This window comes from Limulus polyphemus, unplaced genomic scaffold (genome assembly GCF_000517525.1).
Source record: "Limulus polyphemus unplaced genomic scaffold, Limulus_polyphemus-2.1.2 Scaffold1595, whole genome shotgun sequence".
NCBI lineage: Eukaryota > Metazoa > Arthropoda > Merostomata > Xiphosura > Limulidae > Limulus > Limulus polyphemus.
In genome coordinates, this window is record NW_013667205.1 from 98,239 (window position 1) to 112,404 (window position 14,166).

Below are 14,166 nucleotides of genomic sequence, written 5' to 3' on the forward strand. Positions count from 1 at the left end.
ACCTAGCTTCATATAAGGGCTGATACAATACACAATACATATTGTTTAACACCTAGCTTCATTTCAAAGCTGACACAATATACAATACATATAAGATTGCTCAACAAATTACCAATTTCTGTATAAATCTATGGAGTAATAACTTGTCAAAAATATTCACAGATTTTGAACATGCCCTATTTTACATTTTACAAAAGGAAATATTAAATTTTCACAAAAAATATCAAAATATGAATAAATATAAATATTTATTATTGTGAAAGTGGAATTGGTTATATCTCTGAATTATTTTAAATTTATGGAAATTATTAAAACTAGTTTAATAATGTCATGTTTCAGTTGTCAAGATTTTTTCCTGCAATAGTGCAAAAATTCAATTTGTTATAAATCCAATATTGATTTGTTTGTTTGTTTGTCTGCAAACTCCTTTCCCAACCTTGGAGATAGCAGGACCAAACTTGACACATGAACTAGGGGTGTCCTTATTTTTTATGACATGGCCTTCCTACCAAGGAGGAGTACAATACATCCAGAAGTTCACCAAAGCATGATTAGCATCTAGGAGTAGGTTTTCAGGGTCACTCAACTCAAACCTAGCATCAGAGGTTGTGTTACTAGACCCTCTTGATTTATTTTGTGGGGGGGGGGGACTCACCCCACCACCACACATTCACGAGTCAGCAGAACCAGACATGGCATATGTGTTCAAGTACCACAAGCAGGTGTCTTAACAAGGTTTCCCTTCAGGTATGGACCCCTTGAGGTAGCTAGAAAAGGAAGTGGGGATAACGGAGAAGCTTGATTGGTGTTCTGAGGCCTCTATGAATCATGAGAGGGTGTTTGAACCCTGTGGCAGAGCATGAGTATTTTATGCTAGTAAGATTGAAAATAACAAAATATGTCTAGATTAATTTAAAAACTTTATAAACACCTTAAATATGAAAGATATAATCAAGAAACACAGATTATCAAACTTACCTGTACAAGTTTTTCCATATAACATAATTAATCCTTTAGGGCATGTCAAATCTAAAAGTTAGAGAAGGAAAAAACAAAAAAAAGTTTATACTAGTTCACATAAAATCGAAATACAAGTTCAATGTAACAGCTTATCCCTTCTAATTTGTAATCAAGTTATACTTTATACAAAGATATTAAAATAAATACATTTCAATACTCTTATCAAAATATTTGACTCCATACAATCAATAAACTAAACTACTATGAACTTCCTGCAGTTTTTATGAAGCAAACAGATAGAACATACAACCCAAACAGGCAAGACTACAGTTTTCAATGTAGTTCACAATAGCATGTTAAAAACACACAAAAAAACTTAATTGTTTGAAACAAAGCTGAAAATACTCGATAATTGACTGTCACAGATTTCTGATTAGTTCCAGTTATGAAACACGGTGGTGATTAGCATTGTAGATAATGTATCTCTAAGTCAGTTCTAAGGTCCTTTTTCTTCTTCGTTATGCAATACTTGTCTAAAATTAAGTTTTTTTCTGATAAGATATGCATACCTGATAATAGCAGGATGATATTAGTTGTAGGTATCTTAGTTTGATAACTCTAGTTTTTGTACTAATTCTTCTTTATATTACTATTTCTCAGCTATAGATTTTATTATTTAAAGTCAAACAACTTTGATCACAATTTTTTATGTGTTAACCATACCTTTTTTTTTTGAATGATATAACAAATTTAGACTCTATTTATATTGAATGGCCAGAATATTCGTAGTTTCAGATCAAAAAGCATAAAATCAAAATTAAAAATAACAATTCATAAATTCTAATGTTATTCTTACCAGCATCCCTACATCTCTGACAAGGGCTGCCCCATGCCTTCCCAATAGTAGCACAACATTCAGATTTCAGTATGAGCTGTTTCACATCGTTTTCACACCTGCCATTATGAACAGACAACCAGCATACACCTTTTCTGTTGTCTGGTTGAGTCATAAAAACAAGAAAATCAATGTATAGTATAACTGGTAAAAACTAATGTCCAACTTACAACTAATGACACAATGCAAGTAAAGTATATTTAACTACTTGACCCCGAGTGGATGCTACCAGCATCCAGCTAAAAATCCTGATCTATCCATCAGACAGTGACAACAGCCAATAACATTTGTCTTTTTGGCTGAAAACTAATCCAAACCATGTTATTATCCACCTTTCATAAATGGTCCAGAAATTTTATAAGGTGTGGTGATAATTATTAGGACATTGTGAAAATATTTCTGGCAGAACAATCAAAAAATTATGGGTTTAAAGAGTTAATTAGTTATACTCCTTACCAGGTTGAATTTCAGTTTAACTCTAAGTGCGTAGCTTGCACTAATCAACAGTTAATTACACAAAACGTCACATCTGGTTGAATATCATTTCAGGAAAAAAAAGTTTGAGAATATACAGTACACTTTATATGTTACTTTCTAATCATAGAAAAACATTAGTACACATATCCAAATGATTACTTTAATATCAGTAACAAGGGAAGCAGGCCTGCGGAAAAACAAAAACCCTTGTATACTGAACTAATGTTTCAAGTCTTATAAAAAAAACTTTACATTTTTCAGAAAGTTTATTTAATCAAAATCGTCTTTCGTTAGCTTCACATAGAATTGAGTTCTCAAGCACGAAGAAGTATATACTTGCATAATATTTTTAAGAGCACAGTAAGTATAATTATATATTTCAATAGCAGAGAGAAATAAAATTCTTACATTTCAGTTTTTATATTGTATTCATGACAAAGCCACTAAGGCTATCTGGTGTCATCCCTAATTTTCAGCTTCTGAAAATAGGGAAGGCAGCCAGCCAGCCAGCGGCATCCTACTACTCGATTGTCACTCTTCTAACACACATCCACAGCTTACAGTGCAGGGAGTATTTTGTGTTATCACATGGATTCACATCTAGCTTGCCAGTTCCAAAATCCAGAGTTGTACACAGGGTCAGCTTGCACCCTATTTTAATTTCTAACTAGTTTTATTTAATATGTTTATAATTAAAACTTACAAATGCAGCAACAATAATATAACATTTCCAAAATGATAAAAATCCTACAATCTAAGTACTTTCGAAAGGTGAACCTTTCTTCTTTAAGGGCAAACTGTAAAGAAGAAAGGTCCACCTTTCAAAAGTGCTCGAGTTATAGGATTTTTATCATTTTATATCAAGACTTCTGTTGTTTTTTTCCTGACATCATGAATGACATTTCCAAACATAAGAGTGGTAAAAACTGCTGTAAGAAACAGACATTCACCACGACATTAGACTATTACACTACGATATACAGTGTGTGGAATATGGAATCTAAACCTGTAGTAACTACTGTTACAGGACTCACCAATACAAATATTTCTTGTTTTATCAAGAGTAGTTCCTGGTTCACACTCACACCTGTAGCTGCCTTCTGCATTTATGCATACCCCTCCAATACAGACATCCTGACCCGGTACACTACATTCATCAACATCTGAAAGATACAACGTCATACGAATAGCCTCTGTATTAGATCTAACAGGTTTAAGAGAAAAATAGATGCCGATACATTTCTCCTAATCTATACTGAAAAAAGAAAACCTTATAAATTTACTCTAAGACCAAGTAAATCGTATCTTAAACCTCCTTTTTACCTACTCCAAAAAAAACCAAAGAACTTTCTTACTCAGAAGGCTTATCAAAACCCTCAACAAGCACGTTTGAAATGATATTTATTCCTAAGTAGTCTCTTTCTTCATAATAAACTAACTTTAATTTTGTAATACACACACACAACTTGAGTATGAATACAAGTGATCCAAAATACACAGAGAAAAAGTATAAAAACACTCAATAAATTACAGATCAAGTTTGACTAAAAAATACTATATAATTTTATAGTATGCAAATACTACATCTTTCACACTCTCATAATAAATATCTCTTGTCAACATTTAAAAAATTTCTCATTTGTAACATAGCAAGTTCGGTTGAGATCGTGTCTGTGTGTTACTTTCTGCATCAGGGTGCTGTCAAGGAACTTGTCTACTGCTTCAGATGATAGTTGCACTGCATCTTACTTTACCTTGTTTTGTTTTGAATTTTGCACAAGGCTACACAAGGGCTATCTGCATTTGATGTCTCTAATTTAGAGGGAAGGAAACTAGTCGACACCACCCACTGCCAACTCTTGGGCTACTCTTTTACCAATGAATACTACCATTGACCATTACGTAATGACATCCCATGGTTGAAAGGGTGAACATGTTTGGTGACAGGGATTTAAATCTGCAACCCTCATATTGCAAGTCGAACGCCTTAACCACCAGGCCATGCCAGGCTGTGTATAGAGAGTTGTATTATAACAGCCGCATTGAGTATAAATAATTTATTTCTTGTTTTCTGACTGGTCAAAAATATGAATTGTGAATGTAGTTTTCTTCAAGGAGGCTTGTTCTGATCTGAGTCTTTATTCACTATGAAAGTCTTGTCTGTTCTACGTCTGCTGTCCTATTCTCCTTTCGTTTGTTAATTTCTTTCTGAATAGATTTGTGCATTATATTTTATTTAAATTTTCACATTAAAATGTAATAGTTTTACAATTAATAAATCAGCATTCATCTTCAATTAATTTAACCTCAACACCATGTCTTGTCTCTTTTATTCCATCACTACTAATCACTTATAACTGTCTTTCCACAAACTAGGTCCTCAAGCATCTATTGTGTGCTAAGTTTATCTTCGTAGTATGAAAAACAGTTTTAAACCTGAAAAATAGTAAAACTGTAAGATGCTCAAATTCATTCCAAAAAGTATAAGAAGAAAAATATTATTCTGTTGAATTTACAGCAATTTCTAGTTGAATGGGTGAATGATTAAAAGTAGGATGCCAAGAGCAACATAAAGTAAAAACTTAATATTCATCTACATTCTTGAAAAATATATCAAGGTGATCAAACTGATATATGTAAACACAAAACTATTGTCCTAGTTGGTTCCTGAGGAAAGTACCTTATCATCCAAAAATGAGTCAATTTTTATTTTATAAGAACCATTAATTATGAAAGTGGGCTCCACTACCTAACATTTTAGACAAATAAACACTCACCTTCACACACATTGGTTTGGGTATTATGTCTGTATCCAGTTGGACATGTGCACTGAAAGCTGCCTGGTGTGTTTCTACACTGCCCTTTATCACATAGCAACAAATTCACTCTACACTCATTGATATCTGGAAAAGTTATACATACATCATTAACATATGCAGGAAAGGATGAAGATGCAATCATTACATGAAATTATGGTACGATACTTGTATGTTATTTTTTAAACAAGAGCACAAGACTTCTTTGTTATCGTGACAATTTCCAGTAAATGATGACAACATAGTTTGACAAACCACTGAAACCAGAATTACCAACTGCACTTTTTTGCAAGTCCTTTTTAAAGTAGTGGTCAAATTAGATATTCCATCTAAATAGCATAGAAAATAGATTCTACTACCTATGTAACAAACTTACCATTATGAAAGGTGAGCATTAATAGCAAACTAAATCAAGATTTAAAAACAACAGATAATTCTTAAAACTTATTGTTGTATACACAGAGTATAATGTTTCACCAGGTTAACCTGGCGTGTGAAACGTTGTAACCATAAATATTATACTCTGTATATCCAACAATAAATTTCAAGTTTTATGTAACAGGGTACGTCTTTAAATTATTTAACAGATACCTCTATTATTAGTTATCAATACTTTCAATATTTAAAATGAATTATTTCAATATTAAAATTTGTACCAACCTTTCTTTTTTTTTATTAATTCTAACATATTTTAGAACAGGATATAACATATACACAAGTGTCTTGTGTTTGTAAACATTTGCAGTATTTGCAATGCTCTAATTAAAACTAGTTGGATTTGAGTCTAATGTTAAAAGTTTTGACTGGTAGAGCCAGAAGACTTCATCAGACAAAGATTGGCAGATGTATTTTCACCTGGTGCGCTATCTTACAATCCTAGGTTACCCAAGTTAGAGGTTATCCATATATTACATTTTTTGGGGAGATAGCTTCCTGGCTTATACTAAACCTTGCAGACTTCCAGATGGCCCCTCCATTTTGGTTACTGCATGCACAGCAGGAGGCGATAATATAGATCAAAAGAGACAAATGTAAGTCTCTTGGAATGGTCAGTATAGTACGTAACCCAAGTCTATTAAAAGGTGGTGACTACAGAAAGGTAGAGCTAACTATATCTTCTCTGCAAGAATGTTAACCCTACATGCAATGCACGATCAAATGAGTGTATATCATGACTTTTTACAGAGTTAAATTCAAAATTGAATTAAACAACTTTAATTTGTAATTGATGTCAATAAGCTTGGCACCAAAAAGTAGGTTATATAATTCAAATTTGTATATTATCTAAGTTTTAATTTCTTAATTTTAAAAGAAAATATATAAATAAATCTGAATCTTCACATGTCTGTGTCACTTGATGCTCTTGCCCTCTGAACAGCCCATTTTAGGTTTCCTTTCTACCATTTTATGAGTTTCAGAGTGTCCAACCACTTACAAACTCGTACTATAGATATTGACAAGCCATTATGAGAGGAAACCTTCACACAAGTGCTATCACAGCAGAACTGACTTCTAACATGTGCCAACTCCAATAAAATGTATTTGCCTCAATGTTTTCATTGATGTAAATATGTGTCAGTGGCACTGGCTAACATATCCTTGGACACACAAGTGTGTCCAGTGGCAGTTAAGCCAAATAAGTGACTGGGCTTGGGCTTGAAACATGTCATATATACTGGTCTTTTATTTTCAGACAACAGATTCACATGTTGCAAATATATCCAAGTTTGAATCTTCTATACATCAACTGTAAACTCATGATGTTAAGCAAACTGCAATGTATCTTGTCCAAATAGAAAATAATTGCTCATCTGTAGTGAACCAAAGGAATACACCACTCTAAGTTATAATAAGGTAAAACATGGGAGTTAATCAATTTACCACATGTTTTACCTTATTATAACTTAGAGTGGTGTATTCCTTTGGTTCACTAGTTAATCAATTATCGTAACTTGAATTAAAATTATAATACTGACGGAAATAACCTTTACATAGTTATGGAAAGAAAAAGGATCTTATTTTCTGTTTGATCAATCTCTTAAACCATCCAAGCAGTGTTGTTTTTGTTAATGGTAGGTCAAATAAGATTTTAGGTTGTAGCTACTGAAATATTAAATTCAACTCATTTGGAGTACTGCATTCAGTCTTCCTTACCTAATGAAAAACATTGAATTGTTGGAAAGGGTTCAAAAAAGGGCTTCAAGGATGATACCTGGAGTGGAAAGGCTGTCATATGAAGGTAAGTTAAGACCTCTGAAATTGTTAACGATGATTTGATTGAGGTATTTAATGGTGATAACAGCAGGAATAGGGGAGACAAATATAAATTTTGGCAGGGTAGGAACTGTCTTAAGTTATGAAAGTTTTATTTTTCTAACAGGCCTTTGAAATGGGTTGCCTTCAGATGTGGTTAATAGAGTACATTTCAGAGAGTTTAAGGGAAGGGTTAATAAATATTTGAATGATAAGGGCTGTTTTTGAGTTTTCAAGTTTAATTTAGTGGTTGGGACAGTCTAGATGGATCAACAGGGGCTTTGTTATCTTTAAATTTTATGTTGTGTTAAATGCTTTTACGTGGGATACTGTGTGGCATATTTTTCTGTAAGTACATGATTTTCTAATTTTTATTACAAAATAACATTCGAGGCTTACAAAATTAACGAACAAATATTTTCTCCACTTTAACATTTTGAAAAATTTAATAAAGAAATCAATTGGTTTACCTGAACATTTCTTTCCAGTAGAATCAATCTCATAACCTGGATTACAGATGCATCTATAGCCTCCATGCAAATCTTCACAAGCTCCGTTAACACAAATTGAAGGATACATCACGCACTCATTAACATCTAGAAGGAAAAAAGCTCAGTAAGGATTCTTCAAAGGATAAAAAAAGAACTGAATTATCATGAACCAAAAATGTAATACATAGTTAAAGCACCTGAAAAAACAACAACAAAAGAGCACCATTAAATAATGTCAAGCAAATAATGTAAACAAAATAATATGAGCAGTCATGCATGAAAGATTCACTTAAATCACTTGAATAGGTACTTCAAAAATAAAGAATAGGGAGTATTTAAAAATAACAAAAAAATACGTCAAAAAGAAATTAAAATATCAACTATATTACAATTTATCTGATCCAACATAAAACATCACATATATATATCAATTACCTAATTAAAAATCTCAACATTACAAACACTTATAAAAGCACATAAATTTTAATATTTTGTGATATTCCATTGCATGAAGTATTACACTTGCATAGCTTTTCAAAGTTAAAAATGAAAATGTCATTTACAGTGAGACATTCTATTTAATATGGCATTGTTCAAAGAAAAAGGGCATGGTGGCTATAGATGAAGCAATTGTAAAAACAACATTCCATACAAGAGGAAAATTTGTGTGTGCGTGCGTGTATATATACACACAAACACAGACACACACACACATATATATATATATCTTAATATATTTGAATGATGCTATTCATAATTTTTAATTAGTTAAATTAAATTATGCTATTATTGAAATGTGTGCATAATTTTTCAGTTTTTTTTATTTACATACATTCTGCCATTGTGGCAATTAATTTTAGCCATACTACTGCTACTCATAAGTTTCAGCTGTTATGTGACAAATGTCTGGTGGGAATACAATGTTACACTCTTATTAACATTCAAAGCTACAAGAAAAGAATCCTATTAAAATCAACTGAAAGGTCTGGAAGAAAAATATCCAAGTAATACATAACAATAATGAAATGAAGGACAAATCAGACACTTACTAACCTACAAGACAATGAAACCTCTTTACCAGGGGAGAAGACAGTCAAAACTCATATAGGGTAAAGAGATGTTATTAAAAAAAATGAAGGAAGCATGACAAAGTTGTTAAGGTCTTCAAGACGGTTACCATTAACATAAATTTAACTGAAACATTTCATATTTATGAACATTTGGGGAAAAAACATTTAAAGAAACTGTAATAACACCATCAATATTTGAGTGAAAAAAAGAAAGACCTTATAACAAAAACTCACTCCTAAAATCTGGAAGTAAATAACCACTTGCAAAATATAAACTGAAAGAAACGTGACGCTACATCAGAAAAAAAAGTAATCTAAACCAAACGATACTTAACAGAATAATTAAAAAGAGTCATGACGTTACATCAGAAAAAAAAGTAACCTAAACCGAACAATACTTAACAGAATAATTAAAAAGAGACATGACGTTACATTAGAAAACAAAGTAATCTAAACCGAACAATACTTAACAGAATAATTAAAAAGAGTCATGACGTTACATCAGAAAAAAAAGTAATTTAAACCGAACAATTAAAAAGGAGACATGATGTTAAATTATGTGAATAACCCACATCCACACGATAGAAAACTATGAAATCATAATTATGAAGTCTAATTGTTTATCGACTAAATCAGTATCTAACCCAACAGGTGCTCTGTTTAGTGGCACTACATTTCCTTAGTAGTATGTTTTAGTTGAAGACTTTTTGAATCTCATGTAATCAAGAACTAATACTAAACCATATGCAATCAAAGTCTCAAACACCAAAGCATATATTGTAAAGAATACCAAAATATACAAAATCTGATTCATACAAAAAATTTCCTGTGGAGCCTGTCCGCACATCCTGACATATTCAGTAGTACCAGGGAAGGGACAAGGTGTGCAGGGAGTTCCCCAGGCTGGAGTTATACCGTCGATTGTAGCTCCAACACAGCAGCATTTAGATTTTCTCACAAGCATTCGTGACGGCTGACTACATTCTCCATTCTCAAACACAGAGTAACAGTAATCTCGTCTAGTTTCTGAAATCAAGATGTTATTTTAGGATAAACACAAGGCACATTATTTAAAACTAAACTGACATACCAAAATTTTGTTAAGTGTTCAAGAACAAAGTTAAAAGGTTAGAACGTATTTTAGTCAAAGTTATTGCAAACAGTTAATAATGTTGTATAATCAATAATTAAAACTAAAACGTATGCAACTAAGAATTAATACTAAGCCATGTGCAATCATATACTAAAACAAAACAATGAATAATCTTAAAAAAACAAGCCAAATGAAATCCAAATGCAACCAAACCATGTGAAATCAAGAACTAAGTAATCACTAATCATTCAAAATTATACCAGTATGTGAATTTAATTAACAAAAAACAATTACTTACACCTTCTTGAATAGAATTAAGTATGCTTCCAAAGTAATACTATAATTTACATTTAACTTGACATCAAAATAACTAACGAACAGAACTTTTCTAAGTACAATGAAGGAAATACATTTTAAAGTGAGGAATATATACTAAAGGAAAAAGAAGTAGAAGATATCCAAAGTGTAAAAAATGTTTACTTCAAAAGCCCAATGGTGTGGTTGGAAGAGAAATCAAACTGTTTTTTATTTGTAGTTTAGAAAATCCAAAAATGAAAGCTACAAAAAACTGAATGTAAATAGTCGAGAAATTTTAAATATGAATGATATTTTAAAATCTTATAAGGAAAATCTATATTTAGATAAAGATAGAATTTTAATTTACATAAGTTATTTAAAGATTACAATTATAAAATACTACCTTCAAAATACAGCACTTTTGATGAGGTTAGCAAAGTTATGAAACATATTAGAAATAAGAAAAGCCCACACTTTGAAAGTTTTACAATTTAATTTTAACAACGTTTTTGGAAAATTTTGTTTTTTGGGTTTTGGAAAATGGAGAAAATTTCTGATTCTATGAGTACTGGCATTATTAAATTGATTCCAAAAGGGGATTTATAACCTCTTATTCATCATACATATCATTTAATTGTACAACAGAATCCATACTACAGGTGTTCCAGCACAAAATAAATCACAAAATTTTGGTTACTAATTCTTTTTTTTAAAAAAAGAACAAAACTAATGAGGACAAATGTGTGGTTATTGTACAAGAATACAGAGACAATTTATAATTTGTTTATAGAATGTCCTATTATAAATATTCTTGGAGGAATAGAAAATATGGATTAACAATAAATTAGGTTTGAAATTGTCACTCACACCATGGGATAACCTGTTTAGGATGTTATTAAAAAAAACAGCAACATATTTTGTTAAATCATTTACTGTTGTTAGATTGTTATTTTATATATTCAAAAACAATTTCAAGTATTTAGAAAGTTATATTTTTCATTGCTTACGAATGTTGAAATCTGTAACGATAGAGAAAAGCATATTTATTCTTTAGATGCTAGACTAAAGAATGGAAAGCAAAATTATTGACTTAATCTTAAAACTGTAACATAAAATTACTGAAATAGCATAGCTGCACCTTCGTTCTCTTTGTGAATTGTATAAAGTATGCTGTTATGTTAACTTGCACCTTTTAGCAAATGTTCATAAAAAGTAAAAATAAGTTAGCAGGTGAAAAAACTTATCAAAGTTAGTGAAATCAAATCTACAACTACACCAAACAATTTGAAATCACAAGTTATTATCAAACCACGAATAATTAAGATATAAGATTAAAACCGTAAGTAATCATGAACTCATTAAAAAGCATATAAAATAAATATTAAATCACGTGATCCAAAAACAACAATAAGCATCAGAAAATATGTTAAATGATTTATATTCAAGAACAAATACTAGATCATTTGCAATTAAGAACAAATGCAGTACCAAACTGAGTGAAATTAGGATCTAAGTTAATCCATGTGTAATTAACAACTAATATTAAACTAAATACTTCCTAACAATAATACCAAATCATATGTAAGAAAAAAACTAACACCCAACCATATGTAGCCAACAGTTAACATCAAACTACACGTAATCAAGTCCTGTATTGTTAAGAACTAACACCCAACCATATGTAGCCAACAGTTAAAATCAAACTACATGTAATCAAGTCCTGTATTTTCAAGAACTAACACCCAACCATATGTAGCCAACAGTTAACATCAAACTACGTGTAATCAAGTCCTGTATTGTCAAGAACTAACACCCAACCATATGTAGCCAACAGTTAACATCAAACTACATGTAATCAACAATAAAGAACATGTTATAAAATTATAAGAAATCAAGAATTAACATTAAACCACAAGAAATGAAAGATTTAGCACTTTACAATATAAAATCTACATAATCAGGAAATAATACTAAAGAACTTATAGTAAAAATCAATACCTAATACTACGGCATACATAACAATTTGTAATAACAAGCTGTGACAATAGACAGAATAAAAACAGACACATTCTTTGATACATTTCTTATAAATCTAAACAAAGATATTGTTCTCTGCCTAATCATGACGTACAACAGTTACAAAGATTTATTACTAAATATTAAAACAGTAGCAGCATGAAAAAGAGGGATTAAACTTAGTAAGAGAAAACTAAGTTCAGAGCTGGAGTCCTAGTATCAGTGTAAATTAAGTATTAGAGATAAATCTTTGAAAACATGCATACTAGAGTCATCATTTCCGTAAAAACTAAAACTAACACTGTTTCTCTCAAGACCACGGCGTATACTTACCAATGCATGTTCTTCCTCCATTGGTTAATTCAGTACCATCACGACAAATACACTTAAAACTCCCAGGTGTATTGAGACATTGTCCATTTATACATGAGCTAGGAATTTCAACACATTCATTGATATCTGTGATGAAGTAAAATGAAAAAAAAAATGACATATTAATGATAAACTAATGCACATATTAACTTGATTTCATATGGTAAAATAGTTTTGTTCTTTTTTGTTTCTTTTTTATTAAAATTGATATGACTATTTCAGTCACAGTCATATTTATTTCTCTAAAAACTCTTGCAAGAAAAGTAATAAAAATTAAAAGGTGAAGTTTTATGCCAGTCTGCTTGTGTTCAGAATGTATCTAAAATAATAAGAAAGCGGAAAAAAATAGGGGGGGGGATTGATGTGCTCCTTTTAAACAAAATGTGGGAGGAATGATGTGCTCCTCTCAAGCAAAATGTGGGGGATTGATGTGTTCCTCTCAAACAAAATGTGGGAGGATTGATGTGTTCCTCTCAAACAAATGCTGTGTAAGTAATGTCTTTTAGGAGAACCATTTAAAACATTAAAACTTTTCAATCTTGTATCTTAACCCTTTGGCAGACAGTCCTGGAATGACCAAACTCTATGTCCAGCTATTCTCTTTGATAAAGGGCATACATATTCATGGTGAGCTGCATAGGGTACATATGGTCAGTGCAGAATACTTTCACTTATAAAAAGCAATTTTTCATGACCCCCACTACCATCCACAGCAATAAATGCATGCAAAAAGGCATATTTGTACATACTTCAGTAATTTACTAAACATATAATGGCACTACTCTGCATTGAGGCATATAATTTGTACTAAAATAGACAACAAAAGTAATAATTATAAATCTTAATGTAACTTTTCTGATTTCTACATATCAAAAATTAGTTTATGGAAAATATATAAACCTATCAATACAAACATATCCACCTGGTGAGAATATGTGGAAACTTAAAACCCTACCAACAGAAACATATCCACCTGGTGAGAGCATGTAGAAAACATAAAAACCTATCAACTCAAACATATCCACCTGGTGAGAGACTGTAGAAAACAAAACCTACCAATACACACATATCCATCTGGTGAGGGCATATAGAAAACATAAAAAACTACCAACCCAAACACATAAACATATCCACCTGGTGAGAGACTGTAGAAAACATACAAACCTACCAACTCAAACATATCCACCTGGTAAGAGTACGTGGAAAACATACAAACCTACCAACAGAAACATATCCACCTGGTGAGAGCACGTAGAAAACATAAAACCTACCAACAGAAACATATCCACCTGGTGAGAGACTGTAGAAAACATACAAACCTACCAATACACACATATCCATCTAGTGAGGGCATATAGAAAACATAAAAAACTACCAACCCAAACACATAAACATATCCACCTGGTGAGAGACTGTAGAAAACATA

The 14,166-nt window shown here is 31.4% G+C and overlaps 1 protein-coding gene across 1 annotated transcript in view; it reads right to left on the reverse strand.

The window, feature by feature from the left end:
• Window positions 1–14,166, reverse strand: part of LOC106464239 (fibrillin-1-like) — a 145,626-nt gene that overhangs the window by 73,157 nt on the left and 58,303 nt on the right. The window contains exons 13-20 of the mRNA XM_022391951.1: window positions 13,961–14,040; window positions 12,702–12,827; window positions 9,779–9,988; window positions 7,872–7,997; window positions 5,110–5,235; window positions 3,367–3,495; window positions 1,817–1,957; window positions 979–1,029 (exon numbers count right to left, since the gene is read on the reverse strand). Of these exons, the coding sequence (XP_022247659.1) occupies window positions 979–1,029; window positions 1,817–1,957; window positions 3,367–3,495; window positions 5,110–5,235; window positions 7,872–7,997; window positions 9,779–9,988; window positions 12,702–12,827; window positions 13,961–14,040 (989 nt within the window). The remainder of the gene's footprint in view (window positions 1–978; window positions 1,030–1,816; window positions 1,958–3,366; window positions 3,496–5,109; window positions 5,236–7,871; window positions 7,998–9,778; window positions 9,989–12,701; window positions 12,828–13,960; window positions 14,041–14,166) is intronic.